Source organism: Haemaphysalis longicornis, unplaced genomic scaffold (genome assembly GCF_048455015.1).
Source record: "Haemaphysalis longicornis isolate Haplotype H1 unplaced genomic scaffold, Haemaphysalis longicornis Haplotype H1 scaffold_7, whole genome shotgun sequence".
NCBI lineage: Eukaryota > Metazoa > Arthropoda > Arachnida > Ixodida > Ixodidae > Haemaphysalis > Haemaphysalis longicornis.
In genome coordinates, this window is record NW_027526422.1 from 83,275,550 (window position 1) to 83,299,206 (window position 23,657).

At 51.9% G+C, this 23,657-nt stretch overlaps 1 protein-coding gene across 12 annotated transcripts in view; it reads left to right on the top strand.

The window, feature by feature from the left end:
* Sarm (sterile alpha and armadillo motif) overlaps positions 1–23,657 on the top strand; it is a 175,375-nt gene that overhangs the window by 147,918 nt on the left and 3,800 nt on the right. For 9 of the 12 annotated variants that reach the window (XM_077677921.1, XM_077677929.1, XM_077677923.1 and 6 more), the window contains exons 2-8: positions 11,970–12,164; positions 13,274–13,753; positions 14,328–15,716; positions 15,809–15,985; positions 16,649–17,009; positions 21,866–21,965; positions 23,140–23,329. In XM_077677921.1, coding sequence (XP_077534047.1) covers positions 11,970–12,164; positions 13,274–13,753; positions 14,328–15,716; positions 15,809–15,985; positions 16,649–17,009; positions 21,866–21,965; positions 23,140–23,329 — 2,892 coding nt within the window. Of the gene's footprint in view, positions 1–5,931; positions 6,162–6,185; positions 6,615–11,969; positions 12,165–13,273; positions 13,754–14,327; positions 15,717–15,808; positions 15,986–16,648; positions 17,010–21,865; positions 21,966–23,139; positions 23,330–23,657 lie in introns of those variants that run through there. The other 3 variants (XM_077677928.1, XM_077677930.1, XM_077677922.1) reach the window with 3 other exon arrangements.

A 23,657-nucleotide genomic window follows, 5' to 3' on the forward strand; every position in this document is an offset into this window, starting at 1 on the left:
CACACTCCACTACAGCTGTAACGACAAAACTTGTTGCTTCAAACTGCGGCGAACATAGCACACAACGATACCCGCGTTTCCGCCCTCAAATTAACGCCTCATTTGCGCTAGACCCCCCTCGCCGCCGCCACACACCGACGAAGCCTCCCCTGCTCTTTCCTTGGGCGTTTAGCGGCAAAGCCACTGACAGAACGCAGCTTCGCGAACTCTGTCCATTCATTCCGACCTACACTGCCTCCGCACTGTTCAAACAGGGCAGGCGGCATCAGCTCTGTTCTTTCACTCTCGCCGTTCCTACGGCGCCGAATAGAGCATCCATCACGCGTTTACGGACCACGTTTCTTGCCTTCGCTCGGCTTCCGCGCGGGCTTCAGTGAATCACCCGCCGACGGCGGAAAGACCTCCTCCCAGCGGGGCGCGACTTGGCTCTGGCAGCTCGCGCGTCCCGACACACAGTGCGCGGACGAGCGCTTCACGCACTGATGAAAAGGCGCCGCTACGCCGCCACAGTTATGCAGTGACTCAACGGGGCAGCGCAGACCACACCGACAGATGCGGCGTCGAAGAAGTGGAGACGCCCACTCACTCCTTTCTCACGCCCGCCTTTACAGCCGCCGCTAATTACGCGCGTACGGTCATTTGTCCACACCCCGTTAACTTTCGCGCAAAACATGGCCCGGTCAAAGCGATGCCGATGTCCTTTTACGCACGTTCACTGCCCCTTTTCTCCCCAACGTTTCTGTAGCGGACTAACAATGTTACGTGAAGCTAATCACGCCTTGGCATTGTCGGTGGGTGGCGGGCGGCGACCAGCAAGCCTGCCGGCGGGCGTCTGGACCGACCACCGCGCATGCCTGGTCAAGTCGTGCGAGGGCAGGGCTTCCGTAGCCGACGCCGCTCTGACCCCTAAAGACAGGCACGAAATGCGGGGGGGAGGGGGGATGGCTTCCGATCTGCGTAGCCGCGGACAAAAGAAGTGCGGCGAAGCCCGCGTTCCGGCGTACTACGCGCTACTCCGGAGGCCCGGGCTTCCGTTTCTCGGCCATCAATTACCAAGTAGCAAAAGAGAAAGGTGGACTGGGTGAGGCAAGGAAATACCATCCCGATGTCCGGGTCCGCATTGCCCCCCCGCGCCTCCTCGCGCCACATTGGCCGCCTATGCCCCTTGCCCGCCGTAGGTGGCTGCTTGAGACGTTTCTGTCGGTCAGTGTCAGTATGGACTTGGGAGCCGCGACAGGTCCCTGGCCCTCCAGTAGCGGCCCGGTTTTCGGAGAGTGGACGGCTGAGCACCCTGGAAACTGGTCATGGTCGTCACCCGTTCGCGGCAGTGAAACGTGCGAGGCCGTCGATGCCCGATCCGCTCTGTAGGCCGGATATACCTCGCGGGAGATGGAAGCGTTGCTCGTCCGGCTGAGGATTTTCGGGTTCCTGCTCCGCCAGCGGTACCGCCTCGCGGACTTTGCAGCTGCGCAGGCGCTGAAGGTATTTATTGCTGCTTCTAAAGGTTATCCAGCCAACATCTATGCGCGTGTCCATTCATTTATGCTTTCCCGCCTAATTCTAATTCCCCCACAAATCGCTAAATACCGCTCATTTATTATACGCGTTCGCATCCATAAACTCTTCTGTATTTGTTTCTTTTTCTGTTTTCCAAATGCCAACCAGTGTTACAGTGCCGTAAAATCAGCGTGAGCATGTTTGAAAGTGCAGTAACTGGAATGTTACTGCACGTGACATTACCTGGCTATGTTCTGGAAGGTCTCGGGGCATAGCGCGGTAATTTTATTGCGTAGTTACTTCACGTATACCCGTGGGAACAATTCAGGCGGTGGTGTCGCCATTTTTTTTTTTTTTTTTTGAGGGAGAATAAATATTCCCCTTGTGAGGCAAGGACATGTGGGTACAGTACAAGCCACCGATTAGGGCTTTGGGAGCCGGTCTTTGCTGGACGGCACAAGGACTACACGTGGGCGGCGGTCAAGAACGACGTCAGCTTTAAGTTGACGCCATTCCCTGTGTTACAGAAACGGGGTAAATGAAAACAGGACTGGAGACTCATTAAGTGCGCACGTTTGAAAATCTGAAACCTTCTACTGCTGACTCCGTTCTCTTATGTCTAAGGGCATAATGGCTTATCCGATGCGAGTGGCTAGTTATGCTAGTTCGTTGTCCTGGGCAAGAAAGCGTATGTTTTAAGGATTCACCGGGCTGATTCCGAAACTTTAAAACAGCGAAATTTATGTCGCGTGTGGCTTAAGTATGGTTTTCTTGTCCAGGTCTGAGTTATCGTTCAGATGTATATACCCGCCTTCAACACGGATCAAACCTCCACGGCTGGCGTGTACAGGGAATAGACCAGAAAGCGAAAGGTGTCCGTTTCATGGTTAATATCGACTTTTTGTTTGTTCCCGTGCGAATTGTGCAGGTTAAATCAGTTTGCGGTCCGATAAAACATTTAGCCTTGCGGACTTTCCAGTGTGTCGTCATAGCCGACGTCGACATTAAATTGGCTGAGAGGACGATGCTAGGCGAACGGCACTCTCGAAGGCAGCTTTCTCATTAAAAATGAGTGCAAATGCCTGCAAAAAACACGGTATAAACTTTAAACCGGTTGAGTGATTAAGCAAGGTTTACTACCCACTTTAATGCCCATTTAAGCGTAATATTGTGTACACATAAGCGCGCAATGGCTGCCGATTGAAACGGCCGCGATGTTATGCATTCGGCGAACAGGTCTTTGGGAGTATATGGCATCCCACAGCTGGTGCAGTCACAGTCACGGAGGTAGATTTGTATCAAATCACCGCTGCATCCGTAATCTAATCCTATCGTGCCTCCTGGCTATATGACGTTGCAAAGGGACGTATCTGCTAATCAGCATGTTCTTCGCCCCCTTCTCGCGATTTTCAGGAGTCATCTAAAGGATGCAAAGTCCGTAAATTTTAGCGCAAATAATATTTACAACGGCTGCTGTCAGAGGAAGAAGTTAACCCTAGTTTCACTGCATGCGAGCCGAAAACACAATTACGCTTCTAAAGATCGCTTCACTGCCAGCGTATGCATAGTGAGGGAAAACCAACTTTAACTTCACGAAGGTGTAGTATATGATTGGCCCGAATGAAACAGCAAGAAAATTTCGTAAATGCATTTTAGCGCGAAAAACACGTCGTTGTCTGTCGTTCTTGAACAGCGCACTTCAGCAGCACATACTCTCCAGGGGGAATGGCAAAGAAGTTCAGTTCGAACACCAAATCAAGCTGCGAGCGCATCGTAGTCCCGAGAAACTGTCGTGAGGCGTGGTGATGTGTGGCTGTCTGCATCAAAATACCAGAGATCGAGGTTCCTCCCAGCTTGGATTCATTCACATCGCGTGTGAAGCTTAGCTTTTGTATTGGATTGATTAGCATTTCTAAGCGTTTCTGCCAGCGAAAAAAAAAAGTGCGTCGCTCAGCATGGTTGCTGAGGGCACAGTGGTGGCGTCGCTTACCCACGTCGCTCTTGTGTCGAGGACCCCGGGAAGGGGGAGACCTCGGAGGGGACAGAGAAGACGGCGCGCATACATAACCGTGGGCGCTCGAAGAAAGCGGCGCGGAAAATTTCCTCCGGGTGCGCGCGCTCTCTCCGTCTGATGGATGGAGCGTGCGTTTGTACGAGACCGGAATATGGGTCAGTGGAACTACGACGGCGGAAATCCCCGCGCGCGGCCGTCAAAGCGGGGGCGTCGAGTCGCGGGTGGCTGGCTCTCCTGTTGTACGCGGTGTATAGTAAAGCTAGCTATCAAGCGCCCCTCCTCCCCGCGCAAGCGGATCGCCGCGGCCCGTTTCTCTTGTATTTTTACTATCCTGCACGCGGTTGTCGCCTTGACTGTAAAAGCGCCTATTCGTACTCCGTGCGCGCGCATGCCTCGCTCGTTATTCGCATGCATGTCCTTACTGCTTGGAGAAGAGTCGTAAAAGCTGCCGCTCAACGTCATTATTAATGCAGAGGCTCTATTCTCTCCCTCTTTCTTTTTTATTCTTCTCACGCGTGCCGTAAATCTCTTTATGTAGTGAGCGCGTATACCCCGAAGGTAACTCACGCGTATACCTTGAGGAAAAAAAAAGATGAGAAGGCGCGAGATCCTGATATCTTCACGCGTGCGAACTTTGAGTTGGATAATACCGTATTTATTCGATTATAAGGCGGTCACGATTGTAAGGCAAGGCTGCAGTTTGGAGAGTCAAAAAAGAAAAAAAAAATGTATATTTCCGAGCTTCGAATATTAGGCAGAGTACGACGTTGAGACTACAGATTTTGGGAAAAAAAAAATCTCGCCTTATATTCGAATAATTACGGTATTAACAGTTACTTGGCACCGCCAAAGGTGTCTGCTCGCGCCAAACGTCGCGAACCTCTCCTCGCATCACAATTCTCCATTTCAGTGGCGCAGCTATTGTGTCGTATCGGAATTGGTTCTTCAGCATTCACGAGGTATGAGAGGGGGTCCAGTCTTTCCTCGGGGAAAATTGGATCCATATATGCTTGAGAGAATATCAAACAGGGATGGTGTTCATCCGTGCCGGCGCACAAGAGCTTATGTGAACCAACCTTGCGTCCTTTATCAATTACGTCTCACAGGTTCCCTGAATAGGGCGTTAAACGCTGGCTGTTTCGTCGGCTATTGCATACTGCAGCTGAGTCATAATAAACCGTATTTGGTAGCTATAATGCTTCCATGCGCGCTATGTAGCGTATATGGGGCAGTCACGCCCGCAGTGGGACGGTTTGTGCAGTACTGCGCGCCCTGCCACGCCACGTTCACCCCGTTCTCTACGCGAGCTGAAGCGCGTCTGTCCGCCTCCGCGACCACTTGGCCCGCAGACAACGCCGCTAAAACGTTGCCGGTTACCGAAGGGGCTCCCACACGGGCAATTGAAAAAGACCAAATGAGGCCAGCGTGGGTGCCTTCGCCGAATCGAAAGCGCCACGTAGCGTTTACTACGTGCTCCGTCTCCAAACACAACGCCACGTGGGTTCATACAACACTTGTGCAAGGTCCACAAGCATTTGCATCATATCAAACGTCACGAGCGTCACGGGCGGGTGGTGGTCGGTGCAAAAGTTTTGAGCTGAAACGGAGGCGGTTGAGCCGTTGTTTTTTTCCTGGAGGGGGCGGGGGGGTTCTTTATCTAGGAGGCGGCGACTATGTTTTTGTAACTATTGCCTGCACGTATTTTTTAGCGGAGCAAGAATGTCGAGTTTAGCACGTGGATGAGGCGAACATACCCACTCTGTCGACCTTTTTGGTTAATTTGGAGAAACAGGTGTTTTTCTGCGCGCCCCAAAGACTTGTGCACCCGTATCTTTTTTGTTTTTGTTTGCCTGCATCCATCTCCATCGGCCTCCATCGCAAGTGATCCAACCTAGGACCTCACGCTTACCCAAGAAACGCACGAGCCATTCAACCGAGTGGCGGTATTTCCCCGGTGGGATCACCCGCGACCCTGGCATGATTTTGAGAGCACGAACAGTTTTTTTTTTGTTCTTCATTCTATCGTCAAATGATCGCAAGCTGAATAGCAAATGAAGCCCGCTAGCTGCCTGCCCGTTACCTAATGCGCATTCCACGCTTCAATCGTTGCCCCCGGGTGATCGTTGTCAAAGACAAAGACGACGCATCGTTAGCCTCTCGTGCGCGTTTCTAGGCCGCGCGGGTTATTTCCGCGCTCACCTGCGGCGCGCGCGTGATGGTGTCCCCCGCTGTGTCATCGCGACACGACGGATGAAAACGCCGCCTTTCATTCGATCCGTCCGACCACCGCTTGTCATCTTTCCCTTGTCCACCGATACCAGAAAAGCGACGACGACGATGACGCACTGCGCGTTTTTACAAGCGACACCGCTGTCTTCCAAATCGCGCAGGCGCTGGGTGAAAAAGAAAGCTGCGCCAAAAGAAACAAATACATCAACGAAAGGAAGGCACGCGAGTTGTCAGGCGGCCTGCAGGGAACGACACAAAGAGCTGGAAGGGGGAAAGGCGGACGGCGGGCGTTCTCACGATCGAAGCGCCGTTGCCGCGGGCGGGCTTCCCTCGTCGGGCGCTTTGTCGATCAGCCGCCGTCGTCGGGCCGTTTCCGAATTCCGGGCGGGCCTTGGCGTGTGTCGTCAGCCAGGTGAGTCAGGTGCGTCGTGCCGGCCGGCGAAAGGCTCCGGCGAGCGGCCTTGCCTGCCCGCGTAACTGCGGGGCGGCGCGACGAGAGGGGGAAGCGAGTACTCCTCGCAGCCGCGACTTGGCGGTGGCAGAACGCACGTGCTCGGAGTAGAGAGACGCCAGCGAGGGAAGATGCTGGAAGAGCCAGTCGGTCAGTGGTCGCGCTGTCGGAGGCAGTCGCTCGGCAACCTTTCCCCAGTGCTGGCTTCGCTCTAGAAGTCTCCACGTGCGCTCTCGGCGTCGCGTGAAGTGCGGTGATTCTGCATCGCGGCGGCCGGGGAGCCGTTTGACGTTGTTCTCTGGACATCGGGAGCTTGGGGGGAAGGAACGAAACATGCGCTCTTCGTACCGCGTGCGCGCCGACGCGGCAGCATCTTCCCTCATCGATGACCTCCCGCCGACGCTGCGAAGCTTCTTTTGCCAGGTGAGATAATACGCATTGATCGGGTGTCGAATGCCGAATTGTTCGGACAGCGGAGGTATTTCGGAACGCGCTGTATTTAAAGCGGACAGCAGTGTGGTGTGGTGTTCCCGCAAGAGCACTAGCTCTTGCGGGAACGATTGAACTCCCGGCGGGACGATTCACGCGAGTCCCGTTGGGGTGTCTCGGTGCTTGTTATGTTAATTTTTTGATGCCCTACGGTATAAATGCGTATGATCCTGGTGTTAGCGAAGACTTTATTCATCGTTAGGTGCTAACCATTTAGTTTAACCCCTTAATTGCTTCGGATCACTGTGACTTCACAAAAACAACCCGCACGCAGTAAAGCGGCATGTCAAACGGCTCGTTGTCGTACGCTGAATGCCGAAAACACTCTTGACAGAACCTCCTTACGCTCTCAGCGCCCGAGGGGCAAGATAAACAATCGCAATACACGCTTCGTCGGTTCAGAAGATTGGACTCGTATCGCGCGCGTAAACGTTGAAACATACGTCTAACGTGGTGCGCAACAGCCGTCGTGCATTGCAACGGCACAGTATCGCGTGTCTCGGCCCGTTCTTATGCATCGCCAAACAAACGTTGCAACGACCGCGCCGATATACACGTGCTTTTCCTGTAATAGCCGCGATTACTTGAAATCGCAGTGCAATTAAAACTCATTAGCGACCTTTCAAAAGCCTTCGGGTGCGTTTGAACGGCGCCCGATGACGTTCGCCCTCGTTTACCGTTATGTTTACCGAGGCCCCGTCGTCGGCCCTTGTTCATTGTTCGAAGTTCACCACGTTCAATTGGAGGAGCGAAATCGTGACATCCTCCGTTAGTACGAACCCGCCTTTGTGTCCAGTTTTTCACAAGGCGGTGTCTTGGTGAATGAAGCTTTGTTCGTTGAGCGCAGCTGCATGTCTCGTGTCCTTACATTCCGCTCTTTCTTTAGGTCACGCTTTCTGGAAATCTTCCCAGCTAAATGACAAATGCGCGTAGTGTGTTTGAAGTGTCAACGCTATGCTGGCTTGGTTAAATATATATTTTGCAATCGAGAACTGTTGATTTTATTAAGGAAACAAGCGGGGGGGGGGGGGGGGGGGTACGTAAATGCAGTACAAATTAGATGGCGGTAAAAGTTAAGCATTGCTATCAAACAAGGACAAGATTGGGGCGGCACAGCAGCGCTTGCTTCATCTGCGTGTTGACCATGCCTGGCTTCGCTAGCTCTCTCATTTCCTTCATGCATCACCAACTCGCACAGGAATTAGAATCGCAGGGTGGCTGAATTAGCGTTAACCCGTCCTTACAATGTCCAAAAAAATAAATTACATGCGCGTATATTAGCGGCTATAGGAGAAGAAAGCGTAAAATCACCCCAGATGGCTTATATAATCGGGAACTCACTGTCATACCCGCAGGCATTACTTGGTGCCTCTTATCGAGACTCGTGATATGTGATCGTAACGATGGTGATGATCACTCGCTAGTCGTTTGCATAATTTTGTATCCGGCTGCCGTTCACCTTTGGTGAACAAGCGAAGCGGGAAAGCTAATGGGAACTTCACATACAGACCAAGCTTTATTTGATTAATCTGTTCGGATGCATGGGTTGTCGAATTCGACGCGACACTTGAAGGCTGTAGCTAAGCCTTGCAACCATGCTGTCAAAAAAAAAAAAAATACTGTTTGTGGTTATTTGCTTCCTCACATTTCGCTTGTTGCAGAATGTGCGCACTAGAGTTTGTTACATATTGATCCGCCTTATCGCGCTCATCAAAGCGTTCATCCGGGGAAAGAAAATTATATGCTTAATTCCAAGCAACTGCGATTTCTGTCATGAATACTAACCACGTTTTTATTATCTGCTTACAACGGATACTTTGTGCAGCGCTGTATAGCTTAATGCCAAACGTCACATTTTCTGATAGGAAACCGAGGCGAAAGCGCAGGAACCCTTTTTATTTATTTTTTGTACAGATAGATCCCGCGGCCAGTTATATATTTTTTTATTCATGGTTGCCTTTCGCCTTTGCTTCCACCGGTGTTATGAGGTTGCATGACTTGACGTTAAATTATCCAGAAAGTAATTTCTTTGCATTCTAAACCCGGGTTTTGAGTGGGCAGAAAAATGATGTTAGCGGACGTCCGTTCCATTTACACCAATTAATTTGCCCGCGGAAACGTTGGAGGCATTATAAGATAATTTCTAACCAATGCTCGCCTTCGCTTCTTCCGTTGAGGATGATTACGACGATTTTTAAATGGACAGGCTAAAGGGACCTTGCGTATCATCATTACTATTGTCATATCGGTCACGCCTTGGGATTGTTGGTAGATGCTTCGTGCCCTGCAATCCTAGCCTCGTAAAAAATAGACGGAGCGCTGTGGTGTAGGATCGGAAACGGAGATGCTGGTAATGGGGGAAACGAGAAAAAAAAAAAAAACACCCTTCATTTGCAGGCAAACCAGAGAGGCAGGCAGGCAGCGCTCTCGCCGTTCTGCTACGACGGAACATGAGCGTATTATGCGCATTAATTTCACCGGAATCGCCGCACTCCACATGTGGTTATAATTCACTCGCGCACGTCATCCTATAACACTAGATAAATAACCTTTGTCACGTCGTTAACGCGAACTAACACGACTGTATGCGACAAGCAAATCTATCTTGGCACAGCCTTGGGTCCTCGTGCTTGCCAAGCTTGTAAGGCTTCAGCGATAAGCAGTTCTCGTCAACCAGTTCCGAGTATACGGCGGACGCCGTAATCGCGCATCAGCACACGTTCTGCTATCGAGCAAGGACTTCTCGGATCTTCATTCGGAGGCTGAACCCTCCCTTTACCCCTTTTTTTCCCCTCCTGATGTCGAGGATACCATGAACCATGACCTTGCGGCAGATCCACGCGGCAAGCCGAACGCTGTTGTGCAGCAGTGTCGGACATGCCAAGGCCGTGCACGCTCTGCGTCGTTTTCGGAGAAACAACGCTTAACGCGAAATTTCGCCCTCCGTATCAGAAAAGCCGCTTGTTTGTCCTTCGCAAACGTGATGTAAGGAGAAGCGTGCATGCGCTGCTACAAAAAACACAGAGCGTTCGTCTCGTGTCGGAACGAGGAAACATTCCTGCCGGGACGACGACTTTCGTGGAGCCGGGGAATATAGTTTCGGTGAAGACCGTTGCTGGGGCCGTGTAAGTTTGATAAATGTTTCTGGTCACCAGGCAAGACAAGGTCAAGCTTTTTTTTCTCGTCTTGTAGGTGTGAGGTGAATCGCACAGCGGCCTCTCCGCAGTTAAAACTATCCCAGACGTGACTTCTTCGAAGCTGCACGGTGCAGTTAGTTGTAGGTCGCCTCAAAAGCAGCGGGGCATTTTCCAGGAATGTGGTACACCGTGTGGCACCCATGTTAAAGAGGTTCCTGACGCCTTCGTCCGTGTTTCCCGGCCATTCGGAACGGCGTGCTATAAGTTTGAAGCGTTTAAAGCACGGTGTAAGCTCTTGTATTGCTGTTTTTCCTAAATCGCTCGATGTCTGCTGAATACAAAAGCGGCGCCAAAGCTCGCTTGCGCGTTTGTAGAGCGTGGTTAACTATACTCCTCACCCCTACAGGATAGGGTGCACTTTTTGTCGATAATCTCGGGTAATTCCGCCTGGTGTTTACATTCCACTAGACGCTTGAAGCGTGAAGGTATGCGGCCAGGGTACTTGTGGTTGCCAACCGTCCTGGAAGGCGCGAGGAATGAGCGACGTATTTCTTTTCTTTTTTTGAGCAAAAAAAAATGTTCCTGAAGGTTCGAGTTGTGAATAGCTTTCGTGTTTTTTAAGGGTTAAAGAAAAAAATACGGCAGTACGACTGCGGGCACGGATACACGCATTCACGCCGTACGCTAACTTTAGAAACACGCGCAGACAAGCCACGCAACCTCTTTGTTAAATGCCTTACTGAGGCGGTTGCTTTTTTTGTGCCGAATACGAACACGAGGTTTCTTCTTTCAAACTTTTTGTTTACGTAACGTTGCAGCAGGGTGCAGTTAAGGTATTGTCAGCGTGCACAGTAAAAAGGGCATTATGTCCGTCATTATAGCTACACCAGTAAAAGCTCGCTCTGCAGTGGTAATACAGTGGACTCCTGTTAATACGAAATGCGCTGGGACCGCCAAAAACTTCGCAGTAATCGAACTCGCGACAAAACAGAAAGCGCAAGAACGGCTTGAGTCTCAGCTGAGCCGCCGCTTTACGACTGTGCGCGGCCTCAATTGCGATGGTATTGACATAATGCTAGCACGGCGGTGTTTTGGCGCTTAAAAATTTTGAATGTTGTCAAGATATATGACGGTCAGCTTGCTGCTTTTTATTCTAAATAACTTGCAATTAACGGATATATTGGGTTTTAGTTTCGAAATATGGAGCAATTTCTTCTATGAAATTGCATGTAAAATTGCCGAGACCGGAACATCACTTCCTATTAACCGAAAATTCCAATTAAACGACTCCGAATTATCGGGATTCGACTGCAGTAGTAAACAAACCGCTACCAAAAATTGCACACTCCTGGTGTGGCCGTTATGGGAGCCCGGAGAAAAAAATTTCTGGCGCGCCAGCCAGAGCGTTACCAAAAATGTAATTTGACCTCACTATGTTTTACAGCGGTGGCGCTCATTCCACTGACGTTTATGCATTGTTATGAATATGACGCGATGCATGCTGTTTACAGATGGTAACTATGCTCGCACTGCTATGCCTACACTGACACTAAATGACGTCATCCGGGCACGAGGTCGCGGGTTCGATTCCCGGCCGCGGCTGTCGCTTTTCTGATGGAGGCGAAAAGCAAAAATGCCCGTGTGTACGAGATTTCGGCGCACGTTAAAGATCCCCAGGTGGTCAAAATTAATCCGGAGCCCTCCACTACGGCGCGCCTCATCGCCAGCGTTGCGTCGGCGCGTTAAACCCTACAATCAATCAATCGATCAATCAAATGACGTCATCCGGAAGAGTGAGCGGCGTGATGCTTCGTAAGCAAGCGGTACGACCCGGAAGGGTCCTTAAAAGCAGGGCGTTAAAAACGACTCCATTCATTTCGGCTGTCCGAAATTTTCGATATACAGTGAAACAAACCCATAGAATACAGGCCGGCGACATTTCCTTTGAGAGTGCCTACTGACCTGTCTTAAGTGGCCAGCAAGCTTGCTTTGACCTTAATACGAAAAAAGAGTAGCTCCAAAGGCGAGTGAACCGCGTTTGAGCTCCTTTGCGAGTATATAGGCGGAGCAGGGATGAAAGCGAGGATTGCGCAAGCGATCGGACAAGTGTTTTGTTGGCGTTCGTTGAACTTAGCGACGTTTGTACATGCAGATGGCGGACATCTCCCCCGAACGGCCGCCGACGCCACCCAAGAGTGCGCCCATGACCTCGGCCAACGGAGCCGGCGCCGACGTCAGCAGCGTGGTCGAGAACCTGGCCAAGACGTCGCAGCTGGGCAATAAGATCAACACCGTCTCCTCGTCCTCCTACTCCGCTTCCGAGAAGCACTCCAGCAGCAGCTCTCAGGTGAGGCGCTGCTATTTACGTACACTTTTACCTGAACTATAGTGCCTAGAATATACTTCTAGGCACTATACCTGCACCTATACTTGTGTCGCAGAAAAGCCGGCGTCGGCTTTGGGCGTGAGCGAAAAATCCCGAAGCGCCACCCCGCGTCGCCCACTGAAACCACCGGGATTCGAACGCGCTGTTTCAACGGATTGCGTGCGGGCAGCGGAAAGTTTTAGCCACTGGGGAAGTTTCCATGCCATTGTAATGCTACGCGTTCCACGCCTAAAGGCGAAGCTTCTGCCAATCTTCTTCCGCTCAGCGGTGTACGTCGCAAGGCATTTTGTTAAGCTATAAGGCTAAATTTAGGGAGCGGGCAGTTTAAATTATTTCAAGTGCCAATTAGTCTGCACAGGAAACATCGTTCCGCGTCAAACGGTATTGTGATCAGTTATGGCCTGACAAATCTTTCGTATAAAGCAAAGTTGTGTTGCCTTGAATGCAGGCTGTCGATAAGTTCAGTCGGAGTTTTAAATGGCCGGCGTGGCGGCCTGGTAACCCTTCACAGACTGTAAATGTGCCGCCCAGCCAAAGCAATTAGGACACCAGCGCATTAACTTATGCGAATCGACCGACCCTACGTTTCCCCGCATCCCTGAGTGTGCGAATAGACCGTACCTCGAAATTGAAGAACCTACTGTTGCCTTCTAGCACCTGCTAGAAAGGCAGAATTGTAGAAAAGATCGGTTACATTCATGATACCTCGTCCTCCTAATTACTTTTGAATATATCTGCACAGAGCGGTGAGCTTGGCGACTTGGTATGGCGACATTCTGAACAACATCGCGAAAAAGACGTGGACGAAGAGAACGGACAGGACGAGCGCTGACCTGTCCGAGCCATTCTTTTGGCATCATCCATCCGTCCTGTCCGTTCTTTTCCTCCACGTCTTTTTCGCGCTGTTGTCCAGAATATCTGCACATTCTGCAGCTACCTGTACACTCTGGATCGGAGTTGGTTACCAGGTGTAGCTATTACGCCATCCGCTCACTATTCCAACCGAAAGCCGCGGATATCGCAAGTCCCTCGCGGCTCTACAGCGCATGCGCGTGCCCTTCTGTGCGCAGGTGTTGAAGAGTTCGACGACGTCGTCATCGAGCAGCTCAGGCTCACTGCTGAACAAGAAGTCCCAACTGCTGCACCACTCGCTGGCGAGCTCGCAGCAGCAGCAGCAGACGACCACGCAGCAGCAGAAGGAAGAGCAGCAGCAGCAGCAGCAGCAGATGTTCCAGCAGGAGAACCGCAGCAACTACAGCCGCAGCGTGAGCGTCAGCTCGAGCAGTGACTCCAGGCTGAAGATGATCTCGTCACAGCGAGGATACACCGTCGACTGCGGAGTGCCGGAGGTCGCCGAGGAAGCGGGAGGAACAGTGGTCCGCGAGTCCACGCCGTCCGAGGTGCGCTTCGAGCAGAAGCGGGTCACCTCGTCCGCCAAGACCAAGGTCGTTGCGGACGGAGTGACGGCCGAGAAGACGGCCACTTCCAACAAGGAGCTCAAGAGGCTCCAGGCGGGAGACGTCACCTTCCAGGAGAAGCAGCACTCTCAGGTACGCGCCGAGCTAGGCAGCCCGTGCATGCACGAATGCAAGCTTTTATGCCCGACGACTACGTGACGTCCTTTACTTAACACCTGACTACACGGCAGTTTCACTGTGACGGACGTTACAAGTCTGCATGTTAAAAAGATTCCGATTCGCGGCGGCGACGCAGAAATATTATAGAATCGATTGTTTTGTTTCAAGATCACCGAAAAAATAAATGTGTCTGTGCATGTGGCTTGCTTGTATAGACCAAGCAGTGATGATTGACCAAAGCTGTAAGTCATAGTAATAAAAAACAAATAGACTAATAAATACGATGAGAATGAAATAAAACGTAATTTGAGCCCTTGCCGCGGCGTTATCCAGCGGCGCAGTAGTCACAAAGACTCTGTGCGCGGCGCGGAGGAACATGGTAACGCCCACAATACTGACATATCCGTTCTGCAATAGGACATTAACGCGGTCGTTCACAACCCATGAGAAGTACTTAGGTGCTCTAGAAAGCTTCTATATTTTTTAGGTGTCATTGTTGCTCGCGTAATCTTTTTTTTTTTCGTCCTGTCTTGTTTCTTCACTTCAGGCCGTGAAGGCGCGCATGGAGGGCGAAGGCTTCTCGGCAGAAAAAATGGCCGCCATGAAGCAGGACCAGAAGCAGTTGAAGGTGGGCGACACACTGCACCAGCAGCAGAAGAGTTCCGTGGCTTCTGTCGCCAAGATGGCCACGGACGACTACACCGCCGAGGAAATCTCCATGGCCAAGAAGGACGAGCGCCAGAAGTACAACCAGGGCGTCCTGCAGCAGGAAAAGAGCTCCGCGTCGGCCGCCAGCTCCAAGGTGGTAGTCAGCTCCAAAGGCGTCTCAAAGACGTCCGCCTCGCACCAGACCGTCAAGCACGCGGACTACACCAACGGTGGCAGCTCCACCGGCTCACCCATCGTGACGTCACCTACGCAGGATATGTTCGCCAGCGGCTTGCCGCCGCTGCCCGGTAACCAGAGGCTTGCTCTTAACCAGGCCGTCGCGGAAGACCTTGAGTTGCTGCGATCTCCTACGACTCAGTCAGATGTCGAGAAGGCCATCGCGCGGTTCGCTAGTCGCATGACCGTTTGCGTGGAACAGTTGAAGACCGCTGATGAGCTGGAAGCAGTCGAGCTTCTGTCAAGCATGTCGACCATCATCCGCAAAGCGTGGGCTGTCCCGACGTATGGCCACGACTTGGGATTCACTATGTGCAATATCCTCCGGGCGAATGGAGGCCTCGACGTCATCCTCCAGAACTGCTCTTCGGGTAGCGAGGATCTGCAGTTCGCCAGCGCGAGGCTTCTAGAGCAGTGCTTGTCGACGGAGAACCGGTCTTACGTGGTCGAACACGGACTCGAGGCCGTGGTCCAGGTGGCTTGTGCGTGCAGTTTCAACAACCAAGTGTCTTTCTCTCGTGTGGGGACGGGCATCCTGTGCCACCTGTTCAAGCATTCCGAGTCCACGTGCAGCGAGTTGATTCGCCTTGGAGCACTCAAGTCCATCCTGTACGACTGCCGAACCAGCGACGTTGAGACGCTGCGACACTGCGCCTCCGCCCTTGCCAACCTGACCCTCTACGGCGGGCCCGAGAACCACCAGGCCATGATCAAGCACAAGGCTCCTGTGTGGTTGTTCCCGCTGGCCTTCAACCTGGACGACAACATTAAGTACTACGCGTGCCTCGCCATCGCGGCGCTGGTGGCCAACAAGGAGATCGAAGCGGCCGTCATGAAGTCGGGCACGCTGGACCTCGTAGAGCCCTTCGTGACGAGCCATCACCCCGAAGAGTTCGCCAAGAGTCACGTTGCTCACGTGCACGGGCAGTCCAAGGACTGGTTGCTACGGTTCGTGCCCGTCCTGGACAGTAACAGGGAAGAGGCCCGGAGCCTCGCGGCATTCCACTTCGCCATGGAAGCCGGCATCAAGAAGCGACAGGGGAACACGTCGGTGAGTTCTGGCCCCTCGCACGGCCTCTCCAATTACTCTTAGCCGCGAGCGAAGTGTTGCTCATCATGCTGCGCGGCGGCGCGTTGTTGCAGGTGTTTGCGGAAATCGGAGCTTTGGAGGCGTTGCGCAAGGTGGCCAGCTCTCCGAATGCCATTGCGTCAAAGTTTGCGGCTCAAGCTCTGCAGCTGATTGGCGAAGAGGTGCCGCACAAGCTGTCCCAGCAGGTTCCTCTCTGGACTGTGGAGGACGTGCAGGAGTGGGTCAAGCAGGTACGGCCATTTCCGGAGCACTGGCCGGGAATACGCAGAGATAAATGTGAGACATCGAAAGGGGCACGTGGAATGCGCGAATTCATTCGTGTTATGAATAGTTGTGTGGGGTGACAAAAACACTACACAGCTGTCCACAGATTGAGCATATTACGTCTACGATTCAAGGAAGTATGGCCTGTTGCACGCTAATTACCGTAGTCTTAGTTCTGACTCCGGCATTCGCTTAGGTATGTTTAAACACCACTGCCAGCTCCTGGGCTGTTTCTCCACAGTCGCCAAAAAAAGTCTGATGGTTTTGCACTGTAAAACTACGGTGATACGGAGGTACCGGTAGCTCTTCAGCTAAAAGAACTCCCACCGACCAAGCAGCCAGCTGATAAGCAAATTCATTGTACACCTGCATACATGCGAGGTATATTTTCTGACCGATGGTCGCTATACGGAGAGATGCGAGACGTGTTCTTGCTGTGTTCTGTAGGATACGTGATTAGCGTTCGCCGTATGATATGGCCTTTTGTAATCCTTCTTTCCGGCCCACAATTGCATTGATTAAAGCCACTACACTGGTGAAACTTGTTGAGTTATCACGTGGTAACAATGTCGATGCCGGTCTAAAGGCGTAACGTTCTCTCTTTCGCCCCTCGTCGTCGTTCTTTGCAGATCGGTTTCACCAACTACTCCACGGAGTTCGTGAACAGTCGGGTGGACGGCGACCTGCTGCTGCAGCTTGACGAGCCCATGCTGAAGGAGGACATCGGCATCAAGAACGGCATCCTGCGGCGGCGCTTCCTGCGCGAGCTGTCGCAGCTGAAGCGCATGGCCGACTACTCGTCGGTGGACACGACCAACGTCAACCAGATCCTGCAGAGCCTCGGCTCCGACTTCAGCCAGTACACGTACCGCATGCTGCAGAGCGGCGTCGACATGGACTCGCTCAAGCTGCTCAACGACGACCAGCTCTTCAAGGAGTGCGGCATCGACAACTCCATCCACCGGCTGCGCATCGGACAGGCCATCCGCGGTAAGAACAGCTGCAGCAGCATGCCTTCGCCCTCGCCGCCGCCGCCGACGCCCTCTGGCGCTCGCCCCTCTGCCTGCTTCGCCCGCCGCCTGCATTACTAGCCAGCCTGTCCTCCTCTGAGCTCGCGCCCTTTTTCTGTATCTGTGTGCCCCGGCATGAGTTCTGCAAAAGTTAATATAAAAATAAAACTACTCTTTGGTGAACAGGCTGCTTCGCTAGTGTTTGTCTATGAGCAGCCGGGGCGATGTTGTCGCGGGTGCGAAAAAAAGCGGGAAAAAGATGGTTGCGGGCTTCGATCCCCTGCCATCTGATTGTGTTCCGACTATATATGTTGGCTGTCACGTTCTGTCACGGTGAGAAGCTCTGTAAAGCGCGCTGCTGCGATATTAGTGCTTGAAGAGGCATGAATTTTTAAAATGCATAAAATATGCAAGTCGAAATTTTCAGTCAGTGCGCACCTTTTGGACACTGTTCGTACTGAACTAAGGAGACAATGGGCCACACCTTTAAAGAAGCATTTGACGGGATCAAATACGGTAGGACTTGGAGCGTATAAACAGTTATGAGCAGCCCAATTGGACTACACGAAAAACTTGTTTGGTAGTGTTGTCTTTTGCAGTTATTGCAGTTATGTCTTTTGCCCTGTACAGTCAGGGCAAATGAGGGGACAGGTGGGAACAGTTACTGTTGACGAAGGGCGAACGAGACAGCTGTGCATCACGAGGACAAGAATTAGGATCGAGTGCTGTGGAATAGCCTGGACTTTATCGCGGAAGTGTTTCTTCAACTATCGGGGTGAGCTTCCTTTCCCACAGCGAAACTTGTACGCATTTGTGAGCACCTGGAAAAGGTGGGGTGAGGGTGGGCGTTAAGCCTCCTAGCACTGCCAGTGATTATAACAACAAAAAAAGAGCGCTTAAATTCGTCTCGCGTTAGCTGCGGGCTCCTAAACAGCTATAACTCAACAGAACTTCTATAACATTGTATCAGTCACGACAACCTGGCGTTCTTGCGATGAATCGCCCACCGGTAATAAAACATACTGATTTCGCCAGGCTTCTTTGGCACCCGCCGTGCGCAGGGGGCAGCTGTACCGCTTCCCGCTCGAACCTGGCCCGGTGACACGAAAAAGCTCGGCTGACGCACGCAGCAGGGCGAAGAAACGTTCTGCACAGAGGCATCGAGGAACAGGGCGCAGATGGCGTGGGCAGACCGATCCAATCTGCGCCCTTGGCAGAAGGGCAACCTGCTCCACAGGCGCCGTGTGACGCCACGTGTATACCGCTTGCGTCATTACTTGGCGGCACAATCAGGGTTCGCGGTTGCTGGTTTAGTTCTAGGCGGATAGTAACAAGCGCCAACATCGGACTTTCGGGTACATTCGATTGCGGCATGTCCAGACCATTGCCTCGTCTCTTGCGCGGCACCTGACAGGCCCTTGCTCTCAGGTTTCCCTTTGTCTCGCTGTGGAGCGTCCTTATCTGATTTTTTCTTTCTTTTTAGTACTCTGACCGTGTTACGGCTCGTTTGATCCCGTTTCGCAACGCTGACGTGCAAGCCGACAAGACTAGTTAGCGTTGCCTTTCAGCGCCGATATGCCGGCACCATGACCGAAATTTAATAAGCGCCGTGGAGGGTCCCGCATCTAATCCAGTTGGGAAAAAAATGATTTACATTTGGGAATGCAGCAAATAAAGTGCCAGGGAAAGAACTAGCGGGTAGACCAAGCAACCACAGCTGCGGTGCGCGCGTTAGAGGCTCGTCTGTCTTCGTTCAAATTGGCAATGGCAGACGCGATCGATACGCCAGACCTAGAGTTCAAGGGGCCTCGCGCTCTAACACAACGCGTGCCACGGCTCGTTTGGCCCGCCCTGATGCTTTCAGGTCGACCTTAGACAGAACGTTGGGAACGTCCCAGCGATCAAGAAGCCTGCACTTGAAAACAGCCGGCGTTGTCGAGGGGTCCCCGCGTTCCGCACTCTATTTGGCCCGCGCAGGTCCGCACTGGTGGGACCCTCAGTGCGCGCGCGAACCTCCTCTGCCCCTGGGGTGCAACCTGGGGCGCGGGCATCCCCGGTGTCTAAAAATTGCCGCGTGGCGCTTATCTCCGCGGGCTAAATGTAGCCCTGGCCCACTGCTCCGTCATGTCCCCGAGTATTCCGAGCATCCGTCTCTGCGCGAACGGCACGCGCTATTTCGGGAACCGCGCGCGCTCACCGATTGGGGCATTTCGCGGAAAAGGAGGGCTGCGCGTACACCTGTGGGACCCCGAAGACGTGAGGTCGCTCAACGCCACCTGAGGGGTCGTGGCACTCAATCAGCTGATTCAGAGCTGCTAGGTAGCACGTTGGGTCCCATAAACTGGGCGGTAACAGCCCAGGAAGCTGCATGCGCCCGTGAGGGCTCCCGGAGGAATCTAGGAACGAAGCTGTTCGTACACTTACAGCGTGGCGTCGAAAGAGGACAGCGGGAAGCTGTCTAATTACTCCAGAAAATGACGGCGGCGACACTTCCGGTCATTTGCTGCCGACTTTACCCGCTCTTTCGAACAAGATATTGTTCCGACGGCTCGGCAAGCGTCACTCGCAGTTGTGACGCGGCCGTTGCGAACCTAATTTTTCGAACATATGGCACAGCAACGAACAGAAAAAGACTCCCTGCCGACGTCCTAGCTGTGTACCGGATAGTTCCGGGAGGTCGAAAATATTCACCCTGGCCGGGCGTACTGGGGTCGCCTTCATGCTATCGCTTTGAGGCGGTTTTTAGTTCTAGGCCGGAAGTTTATGGAAGACTGTCGAGAGTGAGAGTGGCGAGACGCTCTGGCGAAGGTCGCCCTTCGTCGGACAAGGCCGCCGTGTGGCAGAGCCGAACGCTTCCTGCTACCTATTCGTTGAAAGCTCTGCCATTTGATAGCGTTTTTGCAACAAAAAGATCGCGCATGGTCGCCATTACGCCGCCGCTCGAACCGAGCACTGGAGAGCCGCGTGAACTGAGCGTGACGTGCTCTACCGACTGATGGCGTGACACGTAACGGGCGTAAACAGAAAGGGTTGGGAACAAGCATGCTGGTAAAGATAAGCTCGCACGACACACGAGGCGGGAATAGAAGGGTAAACTGTTATCTAAGGGCAGCTTACGATGTCTCCGGGATACCCCGTCGCGAAACACCTTTGATGTTTTATGGCGTCGTAAAAGGACCCACACAAGGACCCGACGGCGCGCCTGCTTGCATGGCTCCCGACAGTGATAAAGCAATGCTGGGCATCTCTTTTTTTTTTATTATTTCCCGCATGTGCCAGTTCGATGGCATCACCGTAGGAGGGAAGGGAAAGAGAAAACAGGACACGTTTAACGGCGCCACTACAGACCGAGAGCGTGGCCCAGTCACGTGCGCCGCTTGCAGGCTGCACGTGGGCCCCAACCTAGTAAACTGTTCGACCACGTGAACGCGCCCACGCAGGTCCGGAGAAATAACTTACTTGCCAGTGTATAATGAGCTCTGTTCATGGAACCGGGCCATTTCGGCGCCTCGAGAAACAGGAAGTCTCGCATCTTCCAGCTGCAGATTGAAGAGGTGGTGCTGACCAGCAAGGTCAATGCAGCAGAGAGAAAGAAACGAGAGGAACTCTCTCCCAGCGATAACAGTGGAACTCATAACAGTTAACAATATTATTGCCATTTGCTGTGGTGTACCTTGACTGCGAGGGGCGGGTGGAGTAAGAAAGAAGGATGGCCTTCTGCAGCTTGGCAGAGCTAGTTCAAGGAGGGGTGTGCCTCTACTGCCCCCCCCCCCCCTCTTGTGGATCTGCCACTGACTATTAGTCTCGATGTGCTGCTTTCATATCCCACTACAACACATAGTCCATGGAAGAGACAGCATTTGGAGGAGTTGGTACATCATTGTCCCTACACTCACCATGGCCACAAGTAGAGGTCCATCACACTCTTTGCACTATTTTTATTGCCCCTTCACCTAGGAATCGAGCATGTACCAAAAATAATGCAGTAATCCTACTGTATTTTCTCCATCCTAAACATTGCGAAAGTTACAGCGGGAATCAGCAAATAGAGAGAGAGAGAGATTGATTGATTGTTGGGTTTAACGCGCCGACGCAACGCCGGCGATGAGGCGCGCCGTAGTGGAGGGCTCCGGATTAATTTTGACCACCTGGGGATCTTTATCGTGCGCCGAAATCTCGTACACACGGGCGTTTTTGCTTTTCGCCTCCATCAGAAAAGCGGCCGCCGCGGCCGGGAATCGAACCCGCGACCTCGTGCTCAGCAGCGCAACGCCTTAGCCACTGAGCCACCGCGGCGGGTAGAGAGAGAGAGAGAATGAGAGCACAGCAGTACTGAGCAATGAGGGCAGCTGGCACGCCAACGACAATGTTCCTCCACAAAATCACATCCACAAAATCACATTACACCTGAACGGATCACAAGGAGACAGGCGACGTGCTTTCTTGGGATTTTTTTTTCCTCTGCGACCTGTTGGCTGCACCTCCTCATAACTGGTGACTTGTACATTTAAACTCTGCTTCACCTGATTCATACAGCTAACGTTCATTTTGCACTGCGGATTTGAAAAGGAGGAGGGAAGGGGGGGAGGGGTTAGAATCGAGGAAACGGGGTGTGCTCTGCTTTTGGTGTCGCTAATGTGTAACACTATCTCAGTAAACTTTTTCGTGGGGCTACGTTTTTTTTTTTTTTTTACTGCAGTATGACATTTTGCCTATTTAGACCTTTGCAGCAAAGAGAAAAAAAAAGTTAAAATTGAAAAAGAAAATTTAAGAGCTTTCTTTTGCTTCAGCAACAATCGCCAACCTGCCTGTTCTCGCTTCTTGTGCACTTTGCAGGCCTGAACGAGTGTGCAGAGGAGGTGGACGAAATTGAACGGAGCAAGAACCTGGACGTTTTCGTCAGCTACAGGCGCTCCAATGGATCTCAACTTGCCAGGTGATGAATGCTTTCACAGTTATGTCCTGAAACAGTTTTTATGGGCTACCTGCCGCGGTGGCTCAGTGGCTAAGGCGTTGTGCTGCTGAGCACGAGGTCGCGGGTTCGATTCCCGGCCGCGGCGGCCGCTTTTCTGATGGAGGCGAAAAGCAAAAACGCCCGTGTGTACGAGATTTCGGCGCACGTTAAAGATCCCCAGGCGGTCAAAATTAATCTGGAGCCCTCCACTACGGCGCGCCTCATCGCCTGCGTTGCGTCGGCGCGTTAAACCCTACAATCAATCAATCAATCAATCAATCAATCAGTTTTTATGGGCTACAGATGGCTTCGTATTCATTAAATGTAACAATAATATCTGACCCATGTAATTCCTTTGATTCCAATGATGGACAGGTTTCCTACATCACACAAGATCAACGAAAAGTGCGATTGACTGCAATAACTCCAACACTTGCTAGTTGTATTAGATATATTGTGAACTCAAGCACTCCTCTTCGTGTAATTTTTTTTTATTGATAGTTGCAGGCTCTGCCAGTAACTGAGTTAATTACAAAATAAAAATGTCTAGCCAAAGGTAAAGCAAGTGCAAGGCCTTACACGTGTACAATACTATATCACAAGAACAGTGGTGAGGCAAGAGACGAAATGAAGTTTAATGAAACAAAGTGCTCCAAAATAAACTTGCGAAGAAGCAGATAGTGAATAAGCAAGTAAACAAATGTACGTGTGCGGTTGATGATAGCAAAATCACGTTGACGTGTTCGAGTGGCCTGTTGCAGTATAATGCTTTGCAGAAGCTCACAACGTTATCGTAAAACATGCTTTAAGAATATAGAATTGCAGCAACGAGGGGTGAACGTGACTCAAAAAGGACAGCAGTGTGAACCCTAACACAAGAAATGGAGCATGAACTAAACGCAAACGAAATGTGGCAATACTTACTACTGTGCTAGCGACAGACATTTGAGCCCAGTCAGTGCAAAGTTCAGAGGCCGTTCTAAGGTGGGAAAAAACCGGCGATAAAAGAGCCAAATGAGGAGTGCAAAAGAGACTACACACATGCTTTTCCCCTCTATGTTTGCGCCTTTTTTGCTTTTTCACAACCTTTAAAATGTACCAACTGGCCCAGCAAGCTACACTGTTTTTATAACCATGCCCTTTTGGTATCTTGCAGTCTTCTGAAGGTCCACCTTCAACTCCGGGGCTTCTCGGTGTTCATCGATGTGGAGCGGCTGGAAGCCGGGAAGTTCGACAACAACCTTCTCAACAGCATTCGGCAGGCCAAGCATTTTTTGCTCGTCCTCACGCCCAACGCCCTCGACCGATGCCTGGGGGACACCGACCGCAAAGACTGGGTGCACAGGGTGCGTGGGAGATCCGCAAATTGTAATTGAATTGAGCAGAAAAGATTGATCATAAGATAGAGAGAGCACATTGCAATGCAGACTTAGCAACACGCACAGCTTTCTTTTACTACTGTAGCTATGTGTAGCGACTACGGAGGTTATGGCACCAAAAGGTTACAGTAAAAAAAAAAAAATGTGTAGCGCTGCTAGCATGAAAATGTGAGTTTGATTCCCGGCTGCGGCGGCAGGTTTCTGATGGAAACGAAAAGCAAACGCCCGTTTGTACAAGATTTCGGTGCACGTTAAAGGTACTCAGGTAGTCAAAATTAATCCGGAGCCCTCCACG